The sequence below is a fragment of the Cucurbita pepo genome, chromosome LG09 (genome assembly GCF_002806865.2).
Source record: "Cucurbita pepo subsp. pepo cultivar mu-cu-16 chromosome LG09, ASM280686v2, whole genome shotgun sequence".
Lineage (NCBI taxonomy): Eukaryota > Viridiplantae > Streptophyta > Magnoliopsida > Cucurbitales > Cucurbitaceae > Cucurbita > Cucurbita pepo.
In genome coordinates, this window is record NC_036646.1 from 788,327 (window position 1) to 815,385 (window position 27,059).

A 27,059-nucleotide genomic window follows, 5' to 3' on the forward strand; every position below is an offset into this window, starting at 1 on the left:
AAAATAGAATTTTTAAATGTTTCTTTTTAGTCAATTCAAAATAAATTGCGTTAAAACGTCAATATGTTATCCATAAAAAATGATAAAAAAATAAAGTGGAGAAAAATGTATATATTATGTTAATTCATATAATTAAAAAATTCATACAATAAACTTCCAAGGGTATTTCGGTCATTTAGAGGTACTACTCATCTCCGTGATCCAGATTCCTAGGTTCCCTTTCACTCTCGCCTTACAATTTTGGTTAATAAATAAATAAATGAAAAAGAAAAGAAAAAATAGATTTGGGTCACTCACGGCATTTCATCGGCAGCCAACCTTTAAGCTCATCTGCCAAACCCAAACCAACCAAATTGAAGACGCCATCACTTCCTCACTTCTCCTCCGCTGCCGGGCGTCCACCTGCGTCTCCGGTGAGCCAGCTACCACCTGGAGCTCGGGCTCAGATTCGAATTCTGATACCGAAAATCTGTAAGCGCGGCGGAGTCACCGTCATGAGGCTTGTGGTGCCTCTGCAAGGCGTTGTCCAAGGCCGTGGAGGTCTCTTGTTGGGCTCTCTCATTCCCTGTGCTCTCTTCTACTTCCTCCAACTTTATCTCAAGCGAAATCGTTCTCCCAACTCTGACTCCTCCTCGAATTCTCCGTCCCATTCTCACTCTTCCTCTAACCTCGTCGACCTCAACCGTTCGTCCTCTCGCTCTAATCTACTAACGCGCGGATCCGTTGGTCGAGTTCGGCTTTCTTCTCGAGCCAGTTCCATTGCGAAGCCCAATAACTGCCCCTACTATATTGGATTGGATCGCGTTCGGGAGGATCCTTACGATAGGTTGGATAATCCGAATGGGATTATTCAGCTTGGGTTGTCCGAGAATAGGGTACTGTTTCTATTTTGATTCGAACTCTTTTGTTCTTCAAATTGAGATTTAGTTTCTTTTTCCTTTTTTTTTTTTTTTTTTAATACTCTGTTATTTTGTTTTCTATGCTTGAAGTTGTGCTTTGATTTGCTTGAGAAATGGATATCGGAGAATTATACTGGTTCCGTTGGTGGAGGCAATAGCGTCGAGTTGAATATTATGGGGATGGCTACGTACCAGCCTTTCGATGGATTGTGGGAGCTGAAAATGGTATTTATTTATTTTTATTGTCTATTTCAGCTATTCTTTTGGTGGAAACGCATATTGCCTCTAAGCTCTCGATTCCCTAGTGATGGAATGTTTAGTCCTGGAGTGAAAATGAATGTGGCTTAACTTGCACAAGTGTTTTGAAATTGATATTACAATGTCTGCGTTCGTGTCTAACTTCCTCTCTCTCCACAAGCTCTGAAGTTTACGATCCAAAACTCATCTCTGAAATGCAATATATGTTGTTATCCATGTCCTGCTTTCTTTTCCTGATAGCTGCATTACTGTTTAAAGGGCTTTGAAGGGCTCAATGTAATGAAAGTTAAAAGTTAAAACTGATGCTGAAGCTGAACTCATATTCTTGGGTATGTATCGAGATATTAAAAGCTTGGAATCTTAAAGGTTAAGCCATATTGCTCTTTATTTCTTAATCAATCGTATTGCTCTTACCTAGGATTTATTGTTGACATGACAGTTCTTTGTGTCCTTTTCCCTTTTTCATGTTGAATATTACTTTTGTTGTATTACTTTCTTAATCAGTACTATAAGGTTATTAAGCATTCAGTTCCTGGTTCATGTCCTGAAATCAATTCAATTACTGTAGGCTATGGCAGGTTTCATGTCTCAGGTAATGGGTGGTGGAGTGGCTTTTGATCCATCACAATTATTGTTAACATCTGGTGCCACTGCCGCGGTCGAGGTACTCTGTTTCTGCTTAGCAGACCCTGGAAATGCATTTCTTATTCCAACTCCTTATTATCCTGGGTTAGTAGCTCCTACACTACATTTGATTTTTTTGATTAAAAAAAAAAACGTTGTCACAAAAAGTAGTTTACATACCTAGGTATGCGATAATTAATTAGAAAAGTTGTATGCAGTTTTGATAGAGATGTGAAGTGGAGAACTGGAGTGGATTTAATACCAGTTCACTGTCGTAGTGCTGACAACTTTAACTTGAACATCACTGTACTAGAGCAAGCATACAATCAAGCTAGGAAACGAGGAATAAAAGTTCGGGGAGTTCTCTTATCTAACCCTGCAAATCCAGTTGGCAACATGTTGCCCCGAGAAATGCTATACAGTATTTTAGATTTTGCCCAAGAGAAGAATATCCATGTTGTATCTGATGAGATATTTGCAGGGTCAGTTTATGGAAACGACGAGTTTGTGAGCATGGCTGAACTGATTGATTCGGAAGATATTGACAAGAATAGAGTTCATATAGTGTATGGACTGTCAAAAGACCTCTCTCTTCCTGGCTTTAGAGTTGGTGTCATCTATTCACAAAATGAAAATGTTTTGGCTGCTGCTAGAAAAATGACAAGATTTTGCCCAATTTCCGCTCCAACCCAGCAGCTTGTTACCTTGATGCTTTCGGACAGAACCTTCGTCAATGAATACCTGGAGACGAGCAAAAAGAGGATTCGCGAGATGCATGTTCTTTTCGTGGCTGGTTTGAAACAGTTGGGAATTAAGTGTGCAAAGAGCAGTGCTGGTTTTTACTGCTGGGCTGATATGAGTGGACTGATGAATTCTTATAGTGAGAAAGGGGAGCTAGAATTATGGGAGAAGCTGCTGAATGTAGCTAAAATTAACGCGACTCCTGGATCTGCTTGTCATTGCATAGAACCTGGATGGTTTAGATGTTGTTTCACTACACTTTCACGAGAGGATTTATTGATCGTTATAGAAAGGATTAGGAAAATGGCTGTTACGTGCAAGTCTCCCAGTTGAGTTCTCGTTGGCTTTAGCTGTTGAAATAGAAAATCGACCCTAGAATTTCAGATGACAAAAACCTTTCTTTTGGGAGCAGATGTTAATTTCTTTCAGGCTCAAGACTGACATCATTGTTCTGTGTTCATATTGGGCGTCTTTTATGATCATCATTCTCTCTTACCCTGGAAAGGTTTGATGAAATGATGTTGAGTTCCAAGAAGTTGGGAAGTTGAGACATGTCTGTCCTCCATCTTTAATTCTTGCAACAGGAAACTGTCGGTGATCTTACCAGCATCTTTTCTTGCTTTTATGATCAGATCAATTAGCCCATTTCATAGCTTCCTATAAAGAAAACCAGAAGCTGGGTTGAAATTTTGAAGAACCAAAACTGCCTTCTTCCCATTGGTTTAATCAAACATGGGATAGAACATCCTGGTTTGGCTCTCTGATCACAACCATTTGGCTTCAGAAATTGTTGGAGTTCATCTACTTTGTTGCAGTTTGTAATTGGCCGTGATGTATTCTTTTTTTTAAAATAGGAATTTGGGCTAGGAGAATTCATATTAGTTTTGTAATTATTTCCAATTCTTAACGTTTTTTTTTTTCTTTTAATAAATATTTAATTGGCCATTTTATTTCCATTATCGTCTCCTCCCCTTTAATTTTGTTTTTGGTTCTCCATCTGCCTTCAGAACTACAGGCTATTGCTTGCTGCATGCAGCCATTGAGCCAATTCAATTGTCCTTAATTTTCAAGTTAAAATACTCTCTAGGAGTGGTGCGGATAGAAAAGGACTAACGAGACTCAATGCGTGAAGTAATCGATGCAAGAATCGATGGAAGGGTGTTGATAGAAAGAAGTGACTAACACGACTCAATGTGTGAGGTAATCGATGGACTACGGTTGCTCACAATCCTTTGTGATACATTAATAAGGAGCTGGCACCAACAGTTTGATGCCTAAGCATCAAACTTGTAGATCCAAAAAATTAAATCATCACTCATGCGTTGAAAGGGACTAATGAGACTCAATGTGTGAGGTAATCGATGCAAGAATCGATAGACTATGGTTGCTCACGATACTTTGTGATACATTAATGAGCTGACGCCAACAGTTTGATGTCCGAGCTTCAAACTTATGTCTACACAGACAACTAATAAATCATCACTCATGCGTCATATGCTAAAACGAGCTTGGGCGACAGTCATATGCTAAAACGAGCTTGGGCGACAAGTCATATGCTAAAACGAGCTTGGGCGACAATCAAACTATTCACACCGCAAAATCAAAATCATTGTGGGCAACATCGACAAACAAGCGTCAAACAACCAATTCCGGTTACCAAAATGTTTTAGTGGGCCGGCCCAATTAAGTGCCATTTTTTAAAAATAATCTAAAAACTCTCAATTTTAAATAATTTAGCGTCAAAATATTTATTGATTTGAAAAATTATAGAAGTACTTTACAAATATTTGAACTCTCTTAGATTAGGGAATAGTTATAAGAAAGATAAAAAATAATAAACATCAAATTTTCGATTCAGATAGTTAAGATCAAATCTATTTTCCAATTCCTATGTTCTTTTAGTAATCTTTTCATGCCGATTTCTCTATATAATCGACTCCGCCCTTGCTCCAAATCAACACACAAACATCAAAATCACCACCAAAATCAAGAACAAGAAAGAACGAAGAAGAAGAAGAAGAAGAAGAAGAAGATCAAATGGCTGGTTTCGGAAGTTCAGAGAATTCGAACGACTCACCACTCTGCGCCAATAACTGTGGCTTCTTTGGAAATCCGAAGACTCGCAACTTGTGTTCCATCTGCTACGCTGCTTTTCTTAAAGAAAATCTGATTTCAATCCCAACGAAACCCGATGAAGTTGCTCAACGGCGACAGGACTCCGACGATTCGCTCAAATCGGATTTGGAGAGTATTGAAGTTTCAGAATCGGAAACTGCGATGAATCCGAGTTGTTCAGAAACCGATTCGAAAGCGCCGGCGAGAAAAAACAGATGCGGACTCTGCAACAAGAAGGTCGGATTGTTAGGGTTTTCGTGCAGGTGCGGTGGTTTGTTTTGCCGTATGCATAGATTTGAGGATAAACATGGATGCAACTTCGATATGAAGACGGTGGAGCGAGAGAGATTGGGTAGACAGATGATTGAAATCAAGGGCGACAAGCTTGAATATAGAGTTTAGAATCAATCACAGTTTTAGTTTTTAGTTTTCGCTAAATTTAATTATTATTTGATCTTTTGCACTTTTTTTTTTTTTCATTAATTACTTTTCAAATTAATCTTTTTAGTTAAGTTAAATTAAATTTTCTATTTTTTTTAGTGGAATTATAATTTACTTTTCAAATTAATCGAGCTTCGTGAGGGCTGAGATGAGTCTCATGATGTGACCGACTGCCCTTTGGCTTGGTTTATAAACTTTCAATGCCATCTTGTCTTTCTTTCTACCTTGTTCTTTGAATGCTTTTCCCGAATCGAAAGAGGACGGCGCATCATCTAACACACTACATAAAGTGGACCCTCATGTTGCGACAACCAAAGCAGCGACCCTCAAGTGGCGCTCATCCGACCAACCAAGTGAAGGCCTAGATGAGTGTCATGATGTGACCGAAGAGGACGATATATCATCTAACACACCACAGAGGAGTAGACATTAAAGAGAAGGGGAGACATAAACAAGATAAGAAGTAGGACCTCAAGCCTTAACCTAAAAAATCAGGGATCTGAATGGGAATTTGGGCATGTGATTCTCGAGTCAAGTCCGTCCATATGAAATATGCTAAATGTGGTGTCAATCGAACATCATATGAATGCTACATGATGACATATGACAGTTCGCCGAAATAACTTATACTTGAAGAGGATTGAAAATGCCTCAAAATATATTCTAAGGGAAACATGGTGTTAGCTCTTCACTCCCACTGCACCCTATGGCCTAAGCAAATTATCCTGTTGCACGTACGTGTGTCATAGTGAGGGACGAGAATTGCGAGACGAGTGTCTCGGGCAACTTTCTTTGAAATGGGTCTTTCAAGGACAATAGGTGTGCCGATATTGCACCCTAGCCCATGTGTTGGAGGTTGGATCGTCCACCCACTATCTGATACATAGTCTATAAATGACACGACATGAGTCCATAAACCAACAAAAACTATATCACTTTTTTCCTTCCATCTTTTGATTCTCATATTAAAATCATCATATCATTTACATACACTTTGTATGATAAAATATACAACAGAAGCGTTGAGATGATGAGAATTTCCCAAGAAAAATCACAAGAAATATGGTTTTTTTTCCTCCCATTTTCATGTGGCAATGAAGTTGTTGCAGGCAAACAAAGCCTTAGCAGTCATTTCCCTTTCAAATCTCCAAATATAATTCAACCCCACAAGCAATTCTGTAATGGCAGCTTCAGTCTTATCCTTATTAGCAAAATAAAGCGTCTGCAAAAGCATCACATTCGTCTTTGGCGCCATGTAATTTTGCTGCTCAAAGCTCCTTTCACTTTGCCATTTTATCATGTTCTGTGCCATTGGCGACAGCCACTCCAATATCCTCCCCATCGCCTCCCTCCATTCCCCGGCCAACGACGGATCGCTCGCCGTGAAACCGACCCCTCTCAACCGCGCTCTCAACGCCGACCGAACACTATTCGGTAGCATCGAGTAAAGATCATCTCTAGCATCCACGCCCACCAATTGAGGCGATTTGATCATCTTATCCATGACTATGATCAAGTTGGCATAATGCAGGGCCAACCCCGTGGCCCCTAAAGTGGACATAGGCGGCTTGAGGAGTTTCGAATTGGGTTCAAAAAACACATTTTTACTCACCGGAAATTCCTTGCCGTTGTCGTTTAAGTTCTTGAGTGGGTGGACGGCGGCGGAGGCGGAGAGGCTACGTGGGAGAGACGAGGGAAATTGACCCAAACCAAAAACAAATTTGATTCTAGCTAGAGTTGTGAAAACTGATCTTGCTAGAATTGACATCACTGTATCGAATGTTCTGTTCCAAAGGGATTTTTCTTTTAAATACTTCACTTCTTGTCTCTGCCAAACGATCCTCTGTTGAAGATCGATGATCTTCTGCTCCAATGGCGAACTGTTCTCTTGCTGACATGACTGCAAATTCGCTACTGCTTTTCTTAAACCAGCTTCCATTACTGATACCTCATCCATTTCTCTGTGGAGGGTCGCCGTGACTGTAACTAATCTCTCCACCCTCTTGTTCCTACACTCCATTTCTTTCTCGTTCAATATCTGTAAATCAAAACATAACCGGTTAGAAATCACGACTCTACCCAATAACCCACTTTGAGCATAAGCTCTCGGGGTGTTTTTGTTTTTTAACAAAATACACTATAGAGCCCACGAACGCAACAATCCTCCCCTCGAATATAGTATGTAACCCTCGAACAATCTCTCCTCTTAATCGAGGCTCGACTCCTTCTTTTGGAGCCCTTAAATCAATTTCTTTGTTCTAAATTAAGGGATGATGTTGTCCACTTTAAAATCATAAAAAATGAAAAATACCCAAATGTTGAGTGATGATTTAACATACCCAGTTATGGAGATCGCGGCCGGAGTCGGCGAAGTCATCGAAGGCCCGGTGGAAGGACCGGAGATCGGCGTCGTTACATTTAATACACAAACGAGAAACAGAGTTAGCAAGAAGTCGAAGATTTTCAGTCATTTCAGCGCAGGCGAGGCCGAGGAGGAAGGGCTCATCGTTGGAGACGATTTTATGGACACCCTCGAGCGAAAGAGACTCATTTCGAAGGCGAATAATGTGGGTGTCGGAGAGGGACTGCCATAGATGCAAAAGCTTGGACATGAGGGCGGCAATCTCAAACGCCAAAACGCCGACGTTTGGGGATTTCTTGGAGGAGGAGGCGGTGGTGGTGGGTTGGGTGTTGAGGGTGGTTGAAGATGAGGTTCGAACCACATCGAACTTGTTGGAGACGGCGTTCTTGACCTTACTGAGCCAGGTTTCGAGTGCCATGTTGCGCAGAGAGATGGGATTTTGGGAGAGATGAAGGCTTGGAAGAGGGAGTTGTAAAGCTCGTGGGATGTCTCGAGAGCGCCCACTATGGGATCTTATTACCGCTAACACAAACGAAAGCTAGCACCTTTTTTATTTATTTATTTGTTTTTTTTTTTTTAATATTATTTGCTTAGCGAATCGTATGATTGTTCATCAAAATCATGTCTACACCTCAAATGCACCATAATGCACTGTAGAGGATGTGATTAGTCGTCAATTCTTTCTACCTGTGTGGAACATTGCTTTCTTATAAATCGTTTTCAACGTATTTTCTCTCATACACGACTGTGGTCTGTTCTTATGTTTGAATTGTTCGCAACTTACAATTTTCATACGACTGACTTGTTCACCGAGTACTCAAGAGCATGCATTGTTGAGGATTATTGAGAGTGAGTCCACGTTGATTAATATGTTTGAATACTATGTGTATGAGGCCTTCTGGGGAAGCTCAAAGCAAAGGCACGAGAGCTTATGCTCAAACGTGGACAATATCATACCATTGTGGAGAGTCGTATTCATCTAACATGTATGACTCTATACTGAACTTCAACCCAATTTCTTTTCACTTTGGCAATTAGGGTGTTTATGATACTTTTAATTTATATATATATATATATATATATATATATATATATATATATATATATATAAATTTATTAAAGAAATTCATGAAATATATAAATATAAATTTTTGAAAAAAATAGAAAAAATAGACACAATTAAGAAATAAGCAGAGTCACACACGTAGCGCGTGGGAATATATAAATAAAGGCTACTTTGTCTTCTAGTGGGTTCAGCCCAACACACGCTTGGGATGAGCGTGGGGTGAACAATAATATCACTTTTTTTTTCCTTTTTATTTCTTGGGATATGTTTAATTAAAAAATTAAAAAATTAAAAAATTAAACAATTTTTTTAATTATTAAAAAGATAATATAATAATTGAAGGCCATGTCGTTATTGGCTTGGCTTCTTTCTTTTGTTAATTTGCATGTTTTCATGTATTACCCATTTTAATTATGGTTTATCTCTTTAACTTCTTTTTAATTTTATTATTCAATTTGTAATTAATCAAACACGACATTCATATTAAAAAAAATGCTTTTCTTTATCTTTAAACATCCTAACTTGGACTTGACACGTCTTTGTCATACTGTGTGATAACTATTGTTACTCTATCATGTCGTTCTTTCTAACATGGGTCATCAAAAACATTTACTAATGGTACACGTCAACTCGAAAAATTCTCTTTAACCCATTATTAGATTCTTAAAACGCTGTCTTGTTTTGATCATCGTTAGAATTTTATCAGCCTATGATCGATCTAATCATCGGGGAAACAGAAGAGTTGTGTTTGTTCAATGAACAATTTTTCATTATTCGGTATGGAAAGTGAATTATTAAAATGTGGATATTTTAATTTAATGTGAGAGAATAGGTGGTGGATGTGACAATTTTAAAAAATGAAGATAAAGGAGGGATATAGTATATAGTATAGTACTACGGCAAGCTTAGTTCTCTTTGATTGAATGAAGCAAACAAATAATAATAAAGAAATAGCCTCCTCTTAATCGAGGCTCGACTCCTTTCTCTAGAGTCATTGAACAAAGTACTTTAGTTACTTTTGACTACACCTTCGAGGCTCACAATTCTTTGTTTGATATCTGAGGATTCTATTGATATGGTTAAGTTTAGGGCATGGCTCTGATACCATGTTAGAATCACGACTCTCCATAATGATATAATATTGGTCACTTTGAGCATAAGCTCTTATGGCTTTGCTTTGAGCTTCCCCCAAAAGACTTTATACCAATGGAGATAGTATTCTTCACTTATAAACCCATGATCTTCTACTAAATTAACCAATGTGGGACTCACTCCCAATAATCCTCAACACGGATTGTGAGATCTCGTATCGGTTGGAGAGGGGAACAAAGTGTTCCTTATGAAGGTATGAAAATCTCTCGCTAGTAGACGAGTTTTAAAATCATGAGGCTGATGATGATATGTGACGAGCAAAAGTAGATAATATCTACTGGTGGTGACCTAAAGCGGTTACAAATGGTATCTAACGTCGGACAACTAAAAATTTTAAAACGAAATTGATAATTTAATATAAAAATTGTTTGGGTTAGATGAGCGTGTTGATGATGATGATGATGATCACAATGTATTTGTATTATTTTTTGATGTATGGTTGAGCTTTTGGGTATCAATGGAAGAACAGTGGAAGATATTGTTGTTGAGTTGTCGGTAAATGATTAGGCAAACCCTTCTTAAACTAAACCCCTCAGGCCTCTCTCTCTCTCTCTCTAAATGTGCCCTTCTTTCTCTCTCTACCCTTAATATTTTCTCTCTCTACCCTTAATATTTTCTCTCTCTACCCTTTATAATTTTCTCTCTCTACCCTTTTGTTAGACAGACACATGAAATTGAGTATTGAATGAATAATGCTAAAGCAAAGCTGCAAATTTTGCTTTCAATTTCTAGTGAGATTGAGAGATTTTTGTGTTATTTGGAATGATTACTTCATTATTCTATTTTTTATAAACGAAAAAAGAGAGTACTCTCGTAAAAATTTGAGATTGGGTTCTACGAACTTTCAATTTTGTATCTAACAAGTCTCTGAACTTTCGAAATTGTCTAAACAAAATTTGATAGGACATTGATCTTGATCGAAAGAAGTAGAGATTTTTGTTGAGGAGGCTTCTTGAACCCAAGCCCGGGATGAAGGACCTTGAAGGGCTAGTCTAAAGCAAAATCTTTCATTGGAGATTGTCTCGTTTAGATGAATTTACCTCTATTAAGAACCTATTAAACACAAAATAAGAAATGACAGATGAACGTATTAAACATTTCTAAAAGTAATTATAATCGAAGTTAGAGTTGGGGAGCATGAAGAGGCAAATGGGAATAGGAGCCAAGAAGAGCACATGGAAGAGAGGGATGTGAAACAATGGGGGAGGTTTGTTTACATTAATTTGTGGGGATTTCTTAGAAGAATTGTAGGCAAAGGAAGCCCTCCCCCATGCTTTTGCCCATGTGTTTCAATTGTTAAGAACCTACAAACTTGGAAGGCGGGCCGATTCGCCACTTGTCGTCTTACAATTGGTTCATTGTTAAGAACCTACAAATCTCTCTTTGTTTTAACCAATCTCTTGAAGTTTGAAGTATGTGTTTAGTTAATTCATAGAGGTGTGTAGTAACAAATTACTAAGCTAAGCTCTAAAGATAACATATTTAGGTAAAAAGGTGAATATTATAAGGACAAGTTTAGTGTTATTATTGTTGGTATTGAAGAGGTGTTAAGTGAATAATTGGGTTGGAGGCATGCGTGAGGTGCTTGGAGGTGGAGGGGGGTGAGGGCGTGGGCGTGGGCGTGGGCAGGGCAGGGCCAGCCACGCCGCGCCCACTCGCCGCTCCGCACGCACGCACGCAGGCACACAGTGAACATGGGTGGACAAGATGATTGAGGAGTCTTCTGTTCTCATAGGCTGGTGCTCTTGCTTGCTTTCAATATTAAATAATGGGTGCATGGCCTAATCATCCATGTCTATGTGGGGGTGATGTGACATTATTTTCTAACTATTCTAATGCTTCCTCTCTCTCATCTTCATCCATTCAAGTGAAACCACAAAAAAAAAAAAAAAAAAAATNATGAATTATTGGTTTGTTTTCGATTTAGATTTCAAAGTTTCGTAATTTTTTTATTATGCCCACGAACTTATCAATTGACATAAAGTTCTTGAGTATGCAATGACTAACCTGATACAAAATAGTTGACGAGATAAAAAATGCAAGGCCAACATGAACTGGTCATTCATCCTTGTACAAATAATATCTTAACGGTGTTTAACTTTCACCTAATATGGCTGAGTCACTGACGATAAATTAAAGTAATACTCATAATTTTGAAAAGCAAGAAACAAAGACTTATTCTTTTGATCTTATGTCAAACCGAACATTCATTTTGCCTCTCGTTAGCATTGATAGCGACCTGAGTGTGCAATGCTAAGATTCCCACTACTACACCTTCTTTTGACCCTAAGATTACAAATACAATTTCTATCATTCTATATAATACTTTTGAAAGAAGAGGAGAGGGAGGAGGGGAGAGAAGGGGGGCTACTCGTTATTGAACATAAATTGAGGAGGTTTTGCCTCACTTTTACAAGACATACCCATAAAGATAATGGCCCCAAAGAACAAACACTTTAAGAACATACCCAATGAGATTATGCTAAGCCTTTCCTTTTCTTTTTTCCTCTTGGTTTCTTATTGCTAAGGGTGACCTAATGCGCACGTGTGCCATCATCATGTTCAACACACAATTATTCCCTTTTCCATTTACATGTGCTTAAGGTCCTACCAATGGCACACATTCTTCCCCCACTTTCCCTGCTTCTTCTACCTTCCATTTCCACCCTCATTTTTCCTTCTTCAGGATATACCTCATTGTTATCCACTTTTGATCCTAAGGTTTGGAAGATAAATTTTCTTTCCTTTTCCCTTTATTTCGACTGTCGACCGCTATTTTCTGGATCACATTTCTATCATCTCGAACGTTTACTTTATTGTACATATAAACTAAAACAAGAACATAGTTGCTATGAGAAAATCAAGAACAAGGCATCTCTGACAGGGAAAAAGAACAGAAATAACCAGCATAAATGATACTATTGCAGGTAATTCATAGCTGAAATGGAAATAATCATATGATTGTTCTTAGGGGAATGATGATTACCTTGGAGCAACAGTGCAAGTTTAAGCTTCACTGATCAGATCCAAGGTGATATACACTTTGACACTAATTGGATCAATGGTTAGGGAGCAGAACATCATTCCCTAGAGTTATAGGATAAGAATTAATAAAATCAGGTAAGACTTTTTTTTATTGGGGGGGTAATGGTTGAAAAAGAAAAAGAAAAGGTCACTAAAGAAACCCATTTGAGCAAAAAGAAAGGGAAAAGAAGAAATGACAGACAATTTCACATTCAACTTTCACTCAAACTCCTGCAAAAGTCAAAAAGATGAGGTTGCTTCATGTGGCAAACTCTATGCAGATGGACTAGATGCGAAGTCTTAAGCAGACAAACTTGTTACTGTTCAAGTTTTTGGCTAGTGACTTGAAAGTGACCAGAGACAATGCATTCGTTTAATGGCTGTGAATCAGAATGCTTTTAGAAACTTTGAAATGACAAAAAAATGGTTGTTCCTGATACATGGATCTATTCCTACGTCGATACACTAAAGTTGGTCCCTTTCATCATGGCAATCATATCATATCAACAAACACCAAATTCAACCAGAAGAACAGACATCAAGAAATCCCCACCTCCATTTGGGATAAAGAGATTCAGAGAAAATCAGACTTTCATTCAACTTGTTGAATACAATCGAACAAAAAGAAATAGGTAGTGTGGAAACATTTAATGGGGATCATGTTTATCAATATACATCTATAAAATGCACTCATTATTAAATCTACATCCACTAACTCAATATGGCACTAAACTATGAGAACAATGCTAAAGGGCCCAGCTTAACAATAATCTCTCAAGTCGAACAATAGTTCAAATTTAAAATATTGAATACCTGGTGTGCCTCTTTATAATGGATATCTACCAAATAGCTGATCAAATAATATCTAACAAATTGCTGCTAAGACTTCCCATTACTATTTGAATTTCGACTCACTATTTTCGAATATTACTATACAATTTGAACATCCAAAATAATACTTGAAGTTTCAGCAAGGGCATTATTAGAAAAGAATTTACTCGGACAAAAAGTTTGAGAGCAAACTTAAACCGGTGAGAGATATGAAAATGTACAGAATGTTAGAATTTTGGCAGGTGGAGCCCATAAATGAAGAAGCATAAAAGAAACAAAGATAAAGTTTTAAATACTCAAATTTAAAAATAATCGAGGATGTCTTGCAAAGATTAAATTAAGAATCTTATGTGCTTATTATTTCCCTTTTCAACTCAGGTCGCTTGTCCAAAAAAAGCCACAGTAAAGAAAACTATGTCCCGCAAGCAATTTGAGACCATTTAAATGTAGCGTACCATACCAGCACTCCACAAGTTCGAGCAACAGTCAATTCCAAATGAAGCTGATTACGTTGAACGGCAGGTGCTGATTAAACAGGCAAATCACTATATCACCAAATGAATGCACAAAGGTCCAAATCATATGAATCTCATTTGGGGGTTTCTTTGTCAGGATTTCATTGACGAAAATATGAAAATCACATCACATCTTCCTAAACGATCGATTTACTGAAAGTTGTATCCTTGTCCACCTGGAAACAATAAAGATGTATTATTGGAGTGTGTTATCAAATCCTGAGGGTTTTACTAGCTAGATGAAATTAACTTTACACTTACGGTTTTTTCAATCTCTTTCGCTTTCTCATCATCAAAGCCAAGGGTGGCCAAGATCTTGCGACCTGCTGATTCCTCTGACCAAATGCCAAGAAGCAAATGACCTACAGTTATTTCCCCAGATTGACCTGCATGCAATATCTTAGGCTCAATAAATGAAGACTGCCATAAGAAAAGTACAGACTAAAGTGCACGTCATAATCATTCTGGTCAAAATCTACAATTAAGAACTTCACACATACTTGTGCACATTTGTACATGTTCTATGAATAAATAGATAATAAGATGTATTGAAGTCATTCTTCGCTAAAATGGTGAAAAAGGTCAGCAAAAATCTTTGCATGTGGGTGCTTGTTGCTAAATGAGAAAATATGTGCTTTACAACAAGTCTTTGTTTCCTGTAGGCAACATAGCTTCCAAACTCTTTGATAGAAGTAGCAGCCACTTAAATGTGGCAAGCATCATCCTGAAAGCATTTATTCACTATTCTATTGCGGTTAGTGTAACGTCTCCATGCCCAAAATTCACCTAATGGGCCGACATTCCCCTACAACATGGTCACGTTACTTATTTCTTACTTCTAAGAATGAAAACTATTCCCACAGACCAATACAAGTTCTTTCAGCATGTTTTGTCCTTACTCACATACTTCCTGAAAAAATTTCTAAGAGGTCATCCATTGTTTCAAACAAAGCACACCTAATTTAAGAGTTCCTATGATTGAGCCATCTCAAAGGAAGATGCACTTTGTTGGTATGTATAGTAACTTTCAATTTTTTAAAGCTTTTTTTAGTCATTTCATCCTCAAGATCACTCTCATTCGGATATGGTCCCGATTCATTCATGTATCCATCCTTTACTTAAGTGTCACAGGTAGCATAATCTGGAAATTGAAGAATTATTTGATTTACTTCCTTCCCACTCAATTAGTCAAAGGGTCTGACAGAAACACGCATAACCTCCCTTCATCTGTTTTCATCTGCCAATTAGGTCCTTGTTTGAACACAGAAATAGGAAATACTAAAAATGTGATTCGATCAGGAGTCAAAACTCATCCTAACATCTCATTCTTTAAAATGGAAGCTTAGAAGTAGCATGCATAGAGGTCTAAGTAGAAAACACAAGTATGATCATTCAATTACAGGAGAAATAAGAATTGGATTTGCTGTATGATTAGGAAGCATGATCTCACCTGACTCTACTTTCTTTGCGACAGCCCAATCAAGCACCCTCTGAGCAGGTTCAGTCAATGGAGGATGTTCTGGGCTGAAGAAATACATGTCAGATTTTCCAAGTAGCTTGACAGTTTCTTCTCTTACTTTGAAAAGTGTAATTCCATTAGCCCTTAAGAACTTAGCAGCTATACTTGTTCCTGAAAAAAATGAAAGAAATATACCTTAAGGAAAATGAAAATTATCAAGCACTGAAGCAGTAGAGTAGATTGCAACCATGAAAATGCACCTATAGTTTATTATTTTATATCCTAACCCCCTTTTTTCACTGAACAAGGATGAAAATTGTCAATTGACTTCAGTATATTGGTCCTTGGTAGCAATTAAGCATAAGGACAATCAAAAAGCATGTGGCCAGTGACCTAAGGATACTGTCAAAGATAGGTTACTCATAATCATCAGCTGACAGGAGTTGACATGAACATAAGCTTCAATGTCGAATTCTTAACATAAATAAGTCTTCCAAAAACAATCTGAAGCTGAACATAAGGGATATCAGATGACAATGCAAGATATCATGAAACAATGCTGGAAAGGGGTGCGGGACAAAGTAGCCGATCTAGATTTTAGCCTATTTTTTTCTTAAAAAAGAAGGTTCAAAATTCAGATACTTCTCAACTTAAATGCATTCAACTAAACTATATCAATTTGAAAGTCCAAATTTAGATGTAAATAATAAATGATTTCAGAGTTGGAACGGCTGCTAACCCTCATTTAAAATTCCCATTAGCAATGCTTCTGTGCCTGTATTTGGATATTTGAGTTTCCTTGCTTCTAATTCTGCCATTGCAAATGACTTAATTGCTCTTGCCGACCATCTTATACATCACAAATTCAACAAACAATAATCCCAATTAACACCAATATCATTTCTGCATTAATTGGCAGTCTAATGCTGAGAAGAAGAAGAAGTCATTTAACAAATGATTCAACAGCTATGATGTGCTAACATCCTGGAAAATCAACTTAGATAGATGAAAAAAAGAAACACAACCAAAAGGAGAAAGATAAGAAGAAATCATTCTACTTGGCTCAACATGTCTGCGAGTAGTTTCAAATGCACAACAATTTTAACCTTTCAGTTTTATCAACTGCAGTCCTTAAAATTAATTGCAAACCTCCCAAAGAAGCCCTTAAAGATTAAAATTGAAGTCCTAAACTTATTGATAAGGACTAAAGTTAAAATTCAACCTAAAATATCACCAGCCCTCGTTAAATTTCAAAAAGATTGGTTCAATTAGAACATAACCTTCAACATTATGAAGAAAAGCAACAAAAAAGCTCCAATTAACACCATTAAAGCTCAACACATGCAGCAGAAAAACGCCAATTGAATGGGGGAAATTTTGAGAATAGACTTACTTCGGGAGTTTATCAGGGGAAATGCCCTCGGGTTTCCTGCAAAATCAGATAAATTTTTTTAGTTATATGGGCTTGAAAAAGAATCAATAACTCAAGCAAGAGTGGCAATCAAATCCTACGAAGCCGGGAGGCTAAATGATACAGTGGCAGTGGTGGCGCGACGGCTGAACTTGGGGACCGGATGGGTGGCAGTAGAACGCTTAATTGCGAGGTTCAGCTCGGTTAAGGGGCTGAGTGGAAGGAATAGAGTTTTCTGTTCTAAAGAGTGACATTTAGATTGAATTGGAAGGGAGAAGGGGACATGGGAAAGCGAGAGAGAATTCATTGGAGTAGCCGCCATTAGAAGCTAAGGAAAGCTCAATTTTGGTCGGAAACTGGACGCAGGCTCCCGAAGGAGTTAATAACTTAGAAAGAAGATGGTTGTGGTTGGCTCTGGCTATGGCGTTTCGTGAGCCTTCTTGCTCTCTTGTTCTTTAGGGTACTATCTGAAGCGTCGGATAATTTAAGGAATTTAAAAATATATATATGAAAATTGAGAAAAAAAACTAATTTTAATATTAAATTATATCATTTTTTTCATCATATAATCTTCCTCTATTTTTCTATTAGTAATTTTTTAGGATTTATTATTTTTTTAAATAATAATTATTTTAAAATTTTCATTTTTTTAATATAATATCACCGTATAACTCAACACATGTAACATTCCAAGTTCATCACTAGCACATAAGTAAGGAATACATCTCTATTGCCACGAGACCTTTTGGAAAAACCAAGAGCAAAGCCATGAAAACTTATGCTCAAAGTGGACAATATCATACCATTGTGGAGATACGTGATTCTTAACATGGTATCAGAATCATGTTCTTAACTTAGTCATGTCAATAGAATCCTCAAATGTCGAACAAAGAAGTTGTGAGTCTCGAAGGTGTAGTCAAAAAGTGATTGAAGTGTCGAACAAAATGTGTACTTTGTTCGATGGCTCTAAAGAAAAGAGTGAGCCTCAATTAAAGTGAGGTTGTTCAAGGGCTTTATAGGCATCAAGAGAGGCTATAGGGTTTACTTTATTTGAAGTGAGGACTATGTTAAAGTGAACAATATCATAATATCATACCATTGTGGAGATTCGTGATTTCTAACATGGTATCTAAGCGATGCCCTTAACTTAGCCATGTCAATAGAATCCTCAAATGTTGAACAAAAAAGTTGTGAGCCTCGAAGGTGTAGTAAAAAAGTGACTAAGTTTCGAGCAAAAAGTTTACTTTGTTCGAGGGCTCCAGAGAAAAGAGTCGAACCTCAATTAAGGAGAGGTTGTTCAGGGCTTCATTGGCCTCAGGAGAGGCTCTATGCTGTAGTTTGTTCGAGGGAAGGATTGTTTGGAAGGAGTCCCACACTAGCTAATTAAGGGGGTAATAATATGTTGTTTGTGTCCTGCCTATATTGGAGTTGAGGACAATGCAAACACTATTAAAACCGCACAACAACACACACTCGATCTAGATGAGCACAAAAAATAGGACAGAGAAAATACAAAGAAGCCGAACCATAACAGGGTTACTCTCTAATTGGTGAACATAAGGCACTTTTTGGGTCAAAACGCGCCCTTTAAAGCCTCAGAGTGTGAAAAAAGGTCATAGAATGTCAATTGGTGGTGGTCGTGCTGCTAGTGAGGGCTGATTCTCATAAAGACCTTCCCCCAGCTAAAAAAAAGTGAATGAGGACACCAAAACAACCAAAATTTCCACCTAAAGGTATGATATTGCTGACATCTCATACTTGTCAGGAACAACCACTCCTTCAGGGTGGTATGATATTGCTCCCTTTAAGCATAAATTCTTTATAAAAACATCAAGACACCAAAGATAACGCCTATCATAGTGCCATCCACACCTTCAAACGTGTCGGTTCCGATGCAGATGACTGTAACACAAGCTCCTCCGCGTCACCATGTTCATCTTTCCTCTTTAAAAGAGTTAAGATTTGCAATGAACTTGTTATTCTGCTGGACAAAGTTTCCAAATCTGCACTTTTCAGTTTCAATTGAAAGCCATTCATTTGTGAGATCTTTGTCTGAGTGTGAAAAGGACAGCGGTGTAATTTCAAGTTTCCATGAGCCAATGTGAAGAGACAGGACAACATTATCTTTGACACAAAAGAAAAAAAATTCCTTCTCTGTCTTATCATATAAATATTTTCTCGACGCACAAAATAATTCAACCATAACGATATGTCCGTATGAATATACATTTAGAGACATTTACAAGGCGGGCGGGAATGACTAGCTTTTTCATCCCCATCCCATCTCTACCATCTATTTCATTTCTCATTCCTAAAAATTCACCCGTAAAAACTCCCTATTCTCTGTCTAAACGGAGAATCTCGGTAAAATGGACATATGAACAAGATAGTACTAGGTTATTTTATATATAGTGGCATGAACAGTAAATTGGACGAAACATTAAGGTCTAAATTTCCAATGGTCAAACCATAGTAAAACTGAGGAGACAGAGAAATTGTCAGTAGTTGGGAAAATGACATTGCTCCTATGTTAGCTTTACAGCTTTGAATTATTATTATTTTTTTCTTGGAACAAATTCAATGTAATTTTTTAAATAATAAAAAAAAAAGCCTTTTTTTTTTTAATTCTTTTTTAACCTTAATTTTTGGTTGCTTTGCCATTTATTAAATTTCTTTATTAATTTTCCAAGACGGACGTGAACCATTTCATTAACCAAAATTTATTCGTTGTATTATACAATAAAAAATTGCATCTTTTTTTTTTTTTTTTTTTAAAAAAATTCTCCATATTTAATTAATTTATATTTCCATTTTACTTTAATTTTCTAAACTTTATTTATTTCTCTTGCTTTTCCTCCAACCCAAAAATTCATGATTTCTGTATTCAAACACAAGATTTTGTTTTATTATTTCTCCGTAATTATTGCAATTTCTTCCTGAGTTTTTCTTTTTTCTTTTCTTTTTTTTTTTTTTCTGGAATTTCTGCTTCACCACTGGAGCTCGTTGCAGTGACTGCAATGGCGGAAAGTCAAACTTGATAATTGAGTTCACCACAGTGCAAAACAGAGCCTCCTGTGTTCATCGTGTAGCACTTCAAGAACTTGAGTATTGAGTTTCTGGGTTTTGTTTTTAGGAACTGATACCCATTTCTGCTCCCATTTTTCTTCAAATTTCTGCTTTATCTTTGCTGTTCTTCCACCTCCCACCTCCCACCTCGAACCCCATCATCCATTTTAGGAAATTTTTAGCTAAAAAAGTTAAAAAATCCAAAATTATAGGGTTTTAATCTTCTGGGTCGGTCCAGTTCACTTGTTTCTGCGAGCTGTAGCCATGGAGGAGGAGAAAGAAGCCGGAGTTTCTAGGTTTACAGTTACCAACAATGAAGCCCTAGACACCTTCCAGTTAGCTCCCAGAACAGAAACCCTAAAACCCACCAATGAGCCTAAAGTAACGGCTACGACCACACCGGCGAGCATCCCAACCACTGCACCACCACCGGGATTCACGGCGGTTTCCACTACAGATACAAAGAAGAAGAGAGGTCGGCCGAGAAAGTACGAGGCGGATGGGAAGCGGTCACTGACATTAGCGTTGTCTCCGATGCCGATATCGTCGTCAATTCCACTGACCGGCGAGTTCCCCAACTGGAAACGAGACAACGACATGTCTCTAGCGATAATCAAGAAGCCACAGAGATTTGAGTTTGAGAATCCGGGTATGTTTCTTTTCAGACCTCTGTTATAAGCTTTTCTGAGCTCAGATCTGTGGCCATGGCTACTGAATGTTAGCTGATTGCGATGTCAGTGAAGTACGATGGCAATGTCTGGTTTTAAGAGTGGACATTGACTCAAGCGGTTGTTTGTCAGTTTTTGATGTGTGTGTGTGTGTGTGTGTGTGTGGGTGCGGTAGTGGACCCTTTGTCCTCAAAAACTGGTTTCCTTTTGTACTTAGCTACCCAAAGCAAGTTCTGTTAAAAGTTACTGTAGAACACACAATTATTTTTGTACTGTGAACCCATAACAACAAATTATGGAGCCAAAACATTCTGAGCTGTTTGCCAACTGATTAAGCTCAAACGATTAACACATATATCTTCGATTAAGAGGTCAATCGATTAATCATGGAAGCTGCTTTGAGTTCATTCTGCTAATTGCTTAATGGTTCTTTCTTGATGGGTATTAAAAGCGAGTAAACACTGGTCCTTATCAATTTAATGGCATTTGAGCATGATAGGTTTGGCCAGGAACTCTTTTGGGTTCATGTGCATAATTTTGTGTATTCATTTGCATTTATTATGTGATATAGTTACTGGGGTAGCATTTAAGAAATAGGGAATTTTTTTTTTTTTTTTTTTTCATTTCAATGTGGAAATAACATTGTTTTGAATTTGTTTTTGCAGGTCAGAAACTTGCATACTCTGTTGGTGCTAATTTTACTCCCCATGTTATCACTGTCAATGCTGGAGAGGTATGCTTCAGGGATCGTATACGATAATGAACTTTGATTAGGTTTCGATCTTTCGTTTTGTTATGGGGTTGGCTTTGAGAACATCAGACCTTGGGCACCATTGTGATTCTTGCACGTGTTTGGGGTAGGATTAGCTTTTGCGATTAACGTCAACTTGAGTGTAGTTCAATTGGTTAAGACATATGTAGTCCCAGAGGTTAGAGGTTTGAATTCTAGTCATCCCACGCGTTTGAACTCGAAAAAGAAAAAGAAACTATTGGTGTCATGAAAATGGTATTAGTTGAGAAGTTTATAGAGCAAAGCTTGACTAGAAGATTCGTCCTGTACTTCTTCGACAAACTCTCTATGTATCCGAGTTTTTTTTTTTATATATAAACGAGTAAAAGAGAGAGTAAAGTACATTCTTTTCATGGTAGAGGGTGAGTGGGAAGGAAGAGGGAGATGGTGGGTGTAACGAGCCCAAGCCCACTGCTAGGAGATATTGTCCTTTTTGGGCTTCACCTCAAGGTTTTTTAAACGCGTTTGCTAGGGAGAGGTTTCCACACCCTTAAAAAATGTTTCGTTCTCCTCCCCAACCGATGTGGGATCTCACAGTGGGGACAAGAAACGGCCTCCTAGGAGTACATAAAATGTCACAAAATAGTGCTGCCTGCTCGAGGAGTTGCGAAAAGCTCTCCGATACGATCCTTTGTACAAAAATTTCTCGAACCCATAACTAAGCTGATTTCTGCATTTTTATCCTTCTGTATTAGGACATTACTATGAAGATCATGTCTCTCTCTCAGCAAGAATCCCGAGCTATTTGCATTCTTTCTGCAAATGGCACAATTTCAAATGTCACACTTCGACAGGCCACTTCTTCCGGAGGTACCTTAACGTACGAGGTAGGGCCATGTTCTTAATGGACATTTATAAGTTCTAATGTCGGCTGTTGATGTTTCCAGACATGATTACTGTGTCCATATACACATTGTCTTTTTCTTGTCTGTTCCTTTCTATTTTTGGTTTGGTTCCATCTGAATGAATACTGAATTCAGACATGATTAACAGATTGTTGCTAATCTGTTTCTGTCGGTTTTAGATTAGGTTTTTACTGTTGACATGAAAAGGAAGCAGATACAAGCAGACCCTTTTTATTATATGCTCATGTTGTTAGTCCTCTTGTCTAAGTGATGATGTTGGATATCCAAACATCTTCAAATAAGACATTGATTTGCTTTTATAAATGGAACATAATGTTAGGAATCACGACCCTCCACAGTGGTATGATATTATCCACTTTGAGCATAAGCTCTCGTAGCTTTGCTTTGAGAGCCCAAAAGGCCTCATACTTATAAATCCATGATCAACCCCTTATTAGCCGATATGGGACTCCTCTCCCAATAATTCTCAACACATAACGACTTCACTCTCGTTATTATCGAACTCTTGACGATGTTCTACTGATATGGCTTTTTGACTCGTCTTGGCAGGGTTGTNGTTTTGAATTTGTTTTTGCAGGTCAGAAACTTGCATACTCTGTTGGTGCTAATTTTACTCCCCATGTTATCACTGTCAATGCTGGAGAGGTATGCTTCAGGGATCGTATACGATAATGAACTTTGATTAGGTTTCGATCTTTCGTTTTGTTATGGGGTTGGCTTTGAGAACATCAGACCTTGGGCACCATTGTGATTCTTGCACGTGTTTGGGGTAGGATTAGCTTTTGCGATTAACGTCAACTTGAGTGTAGTTCAATTGGTTAAGACATATGTAGTCCCAGAGGTTAGAGGTTTGAATTCTAGTCATCCCACGCGTTTGAACTCGAAAAAGAAAAAGAAACTATTGGTGTCATGAAAATGGTATTAGTTGAGAAGTTTATAGAGCAAAGCTTGACTAGAAGATTCGTCCTGTACTTCTTCGACAAACTCTCTATGTATCCGAGTTTTTTTTTTTATATATAAACGAGTAAAAGAGAGAGTAAAGTACATTCTTTTCATGGTAGAGGGTGAGTGGGAAGGAAGAGGGAGATGGTGGGTGTAACGAGCCCAAGCCCACTGCTAGGAGATATTGTCCTTTTTGGGCTTCACCTCAAGGTTTTTTAAACGCGTTTGCTAGGGAGAGGTTTCCACACCCTTAAAAAATGTTTCGTTCTCCTCCCCAACCGATGTGGGATCTCACAGTGGGGACAAGAAACGGCCTCCTAGGAGTACATAAAATGTCACAAAATAGTGCTGCCTGCTCGAGGAGTTGCGAAAAGCTCTCCGATACGATCCTTTGTACAAAAATTTCTCGAACCCATAACTAAGCTGATTTCTGCATTTTTATCCTTCTGTATTAGGACATTACTATGAAGATCATGTCTCTCTCTCAGCAAGAATCCCGAGCTATTTGCATTCTTTCTGCAAATGGCACAATTTCAAATGTCACACTTCGACAGGCCACTTCTTCCGGAGGTACCTTAACGTACGAGGTAGGGCCATGTTCTTAATGGACATTTATAAGTTCTAATGTCGGCTGTTGATGTTTCCAGACATGATTACTGTGTCCATATACACATTGTCTTTTTCTTGTCTGTTCCTTTCTATTTTTGGTTTGGTTCCATCTGAATGAATACTGAATTCAGACATGATTAACAGATTGTTGCTAATCTGTTTCTGTCGGTTTTAGATTAGGTTTTTACTGTTGACATGAAAAGGAAGCAGATACAAGCAGACCCTTTTTATTATATGCTCATGTTGTTAGTCCTCTTGTCTAAGTGATGATGTTGGATATCCAAACATCTTCAAATAAGACATTGATTTGCTTTTATAAATGGAACATAATGTTAGGAATCACGACCCTCCACAGTGGTATGATATTATCCACTTTGAGCATAAGCTCTCGTAGCTTTGCTTTGAGAGCCCAAAAGGCCTCATACTTATAAATCCATGATCAACCCCTTATTAGCCGATATGGGACTCCTCTCCCAATAATTCTCAACACATAACGACTTCACTCTCGTTATTATCGAACTCTTGACGATGTTCTACTGATATGGCTTTTTGACTCGTCTTGGCAGGGTTGTTTTGAAATACTCGCATTGACTGGATCGTTTATGCCGACACAGAATGGAGCTACAAAGAGTAGATGTGGTGGAATGAGCGTTTCCCTAGCGGGTCAAGATGGACAAGTGGTCGGCGGTGGACTTGCTGGGTTGTTGGTAGCTGCTGGTCCTGTTCAAGTAGGACCTCTCTCTTTCTTTCTCTCAACTTGTTAACTTTGTTTTGATAATGATATAATCCATGGACCCTTTACCAGGTTGTGGTAGGTAGTTTCCTTCCGGGTCACCAGCAAGAACAGAAGCCAAAGAAGCCTAGAAATGAGGCCACAACCATTTTCTTTCCTCCCATCAATACCATCAGTGGTGAAGAAATGAAGGCGGCATACACCGGTGGTATCAAGCCGCCTATTGTCACCACACCGTCCAATCAAGAACATAAGCCACCATCGCCAAGCGCAGTGACACCCTTCAAAATCTCCTCCACTGACAACTTACCTCAATCAGAACAAGAACCCAAAACTCAAAGTCAATCAAACTGTGAGGTTTCTTGTTGAACCTTTTGCTTTGAATTAGTTTTTCATCATTCTCCTCCATAGATTTCATAGGTTCCTAACTCAGCTCAGCCCGTTTTCGACACCGAAATAAGCTCTTTTGGGTGACTCGTGTTGGTTTAACGTAGTATTGTGCTCTTGTCCATTAGGTAATAGGTTCCATAGTGTCTTTTTACAGGCTTTAACAAATGAATTTCCACGGATACCACCTGCTAGCTAATAGGTCGAGTAACGTAATAGTCTCGGAGTAGATGATGTGAGCTTAGAGACTCCTCTCTCGACTTTAGCAGTAACGGAAAACTTTTAGATTTGTAAAAGATTTGAGAAACATTGTTTTCCACTTTCATTCCCATGTGCTTTCTGTATCAGAATATTGTTGTGTTTGAGTGAAGATCATTTCAGTATCAACTTCATTACCTACCATTTAGTTTTTGTTATTACCATTAAACAGGATTGATTTATTTTATATCAACCCCTTTGATACTTAAACAACGAGTCAAACCCCATAATTAAGATTACCTCAACGGGTGAAATGGTCGTCTACGATTTAGTAATTGGTCATCCGGGATCGACAATATTCTCACTATCTTCGTCTATTTATTCTCCTTATTCTTATCGTCCAGCTTACTCGCTCGAGTCCGTCCAAAATGAATATGACATAAAGTACATGCATTCATCAACCAGCCATTACGTGGAGCAAGTGAAAGGAGTGATCTCCTCCTCTTGTGGTGATTGATATTTCATCAAATATTGGTTCTTTTGAATCATAGATGTTTTGGTCTGATGTATACTTTGTTAATTTGCTTGCATGAATAACATCGTTATCACTACAATATATAGTAATGGTCACTAAGATGACATCATCCTTCGGTGTTTGTGATCTTAGTAACCATCATGGTATATGATAATGTGATGCATCCTATTAACCATGATATACAATCATAGGTCACTATAATAGCATCATCTCTAAGTTTGCAATAGTATGAATTATTCTACTATCATACAATTTCGATGTACTAGGGATGCACAATGCACAATGAACCCAACAACTTGAACTAGCCCAACTCAAATTATAAGGATTGAGAATTTGGGTTAGATAGGTTGCTGGGTTTAGTTTTGTAGGAACCTGTCCGGTCGGGTCCGAATTCAATATGCTTGAGGCTGATTTGATCCAATCTAAACCAAAAATATATTAAAAAAAAAATATAGGGTTACCTTGTTGTCTACTACCGTGTGCTGTTTGCAAAATCATAAGCCTTCCCTTCTCTTCTTCCTTTAATTTTTAAGATAGACATTACTCCCTTGTAGTAGCATCTCAGTCACAGGTGTCTGTTGTCCGTCGTCCAGTTGTCGATATCCACTTTTTTAAAATAAAAAATAAAAAAATTGAACTAAAAAATAGATGGTTGGGTTGGGTTATGAAACAAAACCTAAACTTTTGAGTTGGTCTAAACAAATTCTTCAATCCGACTCAAGCACACCCTTGGATGACACCTCGAGAAAATAACATAAATCCAATCAAATCAAATTTTAAGTACAAACAAAGGATAACTTGAGGAAGCAGCTCCACAAAAAGATTGCTACAGTCATTTAATGGTTCATGGGATGTTATTTAAAATTTTCTCAAGTTGTCAGTTTTGCAAAAAAGCATAAGATGTTAGAAATCACGACTCTCCACAGTGATATGATATTATCGACTTAGAGATTAAGCTCTTGGCTTTGCTTTGGGTTACCCAAAAGATCTCATACCAATAGAGACAGTATTCCTCACTTATGATCTTCCACTAAATTAACCAATGTGTGACTCACTCTCAATAATCCTCGAATAAAGTACAACTATAAGTCTATCAGAATTTAGTGCAACTTATTATTCGTTTGAATTAGTTATGGAATATATCTTAGATATTCATAATCAGTTAATATTTGGAGAATATATTAGTTATGAAATATATCTTAGATATTTGTAGTGAGATAATATTTTTCCTATTAGTAGTATATTTTATTTGTTTCTCAAAATTTAGTTAGTTTATATTTGTAGTCGGTAGCTTGTATCATATTTAAACGTTGTGAATATCAATGAAGATTAAGAACATTCGATCCCAATTCTATTTCTCATTCTTA

The 27,059-nt window shown here is 37.8% G+C and overlaps 5 protein-coding genes across 5 annotated transcripts; 3 read left to right on the forward strand and 2 right to left on the reverse strand.

The window, feature by feature from the left end:
* The first annotated feature begins 262 nt into the window (after window positions 1-262).
* Window positions 263-3,478, forward strand: LOC111801978 (probable aminotransferase ACS12). Its single transcript, XM_023686231.1, has 4 exons — window positions 263-875; window positions 990-1,124; window positions 1,726-1,886; window positions 2,000-3,478. Exons 1-4 carry the CDS (start codon window positions 495-497, stop codon window positions 2,853-2,855), a joined length of 1,533 nt encoding a protein of 510 aa, XP_023541999.1. The 5' UTR covers window positions 263-494; the 3' UTR covers window positions 2,856-3,478.
* An 851-nt stretch (window positions 3,479-4,329) lies between these two features.
* LOC111802400 (zinc finger A20 and AN1 domain-containing stress-associated protein 6-like) lies at window positions 4,330-5,091 on the forward strand. Its single transcript, XM_023686748.1, has one exon. The coding sequence runs from the start codon at window positions 4,560-4,562 to the stop codon at window positions 5,037-5,039; it is 480 nt and encodes a 159-aa protein (XP_023542516.1). The 5' UTR covers window positions 4,330-4,559; the 3' UTR covers window positions 5,040-5,091.
* Window positions 5,092-5,991: 900 nt separating this feature from the next.
* LOC111802192 lies at window positions 5,992-7,944 on the reverse strand. The gene is made up of 2 exons (XM_023686464.1): window positions 7,418-7,944; window positions 5,992-7,116 (listed from the first exon to the last, which is right to left on the reverse strand). The coding sequence occupies exons 1-2, from the start codon at window positions 7,856-7,858 to the stop codon at window positions 6,163-6,165; spliced, it is 1,395 nt and encodes a 464-aa protein (XP_023542232.1). The 5' UTR covers window positions 7,859-7,944; the 3' UTR covers window positions 5,992-6,162.
* Window positions 7,945-13,814: 5,870 nt separating this feature from the next.
* LOC111802742 (ATP-dependent Clp protease ATP-binding subunit CLPT1, chloroplastic-like) lies at window positions 13,815-17,371 on the reverse strand. The gene is made up of 6 exons (XM_023687217.1): window positions 17,000-17,371; window positions 16,881-16,916; window positions 16,227-16,336; window positions 15,479-15,658; window positions 14,290-14,414; window positions 13,815-14,204 (listed from the first exon to the last, which is right to left on the reverse strand). The coding sequence occupies exons 1-6, from the start codon at window positions 17,218-17,220 to the stop codon at window positions 14,166-14,168; spliced, it is 711 nt and encodes a 236-aa protein (XP_023542985.1). The 5' UTR covers window positions 17,221-17,371; the 3' UTR covers window positions 13,815-14,165.
* Window positions 17,372-19,748: 2,377 nt separating this feature from the next.
* Window positions 19,749-25,309, forward strand: LOC111802191 (AT-hook motif nuclear-localized protein 6-like). Its single transcript, XM_023686463.1, has 5 exons — window positions 19,749-20,613; window positions 21,298-21,365; window positions 22,118-22,249; window positions 24,406-24,567; window positions 24,645-25,309. The coding sequence occupies exons 1-5, from the start codon at window positions 20,229-20,231 to the stop codon at window positions 24,939-24,941; spliced, it is 1,044 nt and encodes a 347-aa protein (XP_023542231.1). The 5' UTR covers window positions 19,749-20,228; the 3' UTR covers window positions 24,942-25,309.
* Window positions 25,310-27,059: the final 1,750 nt, after the last annotated feature.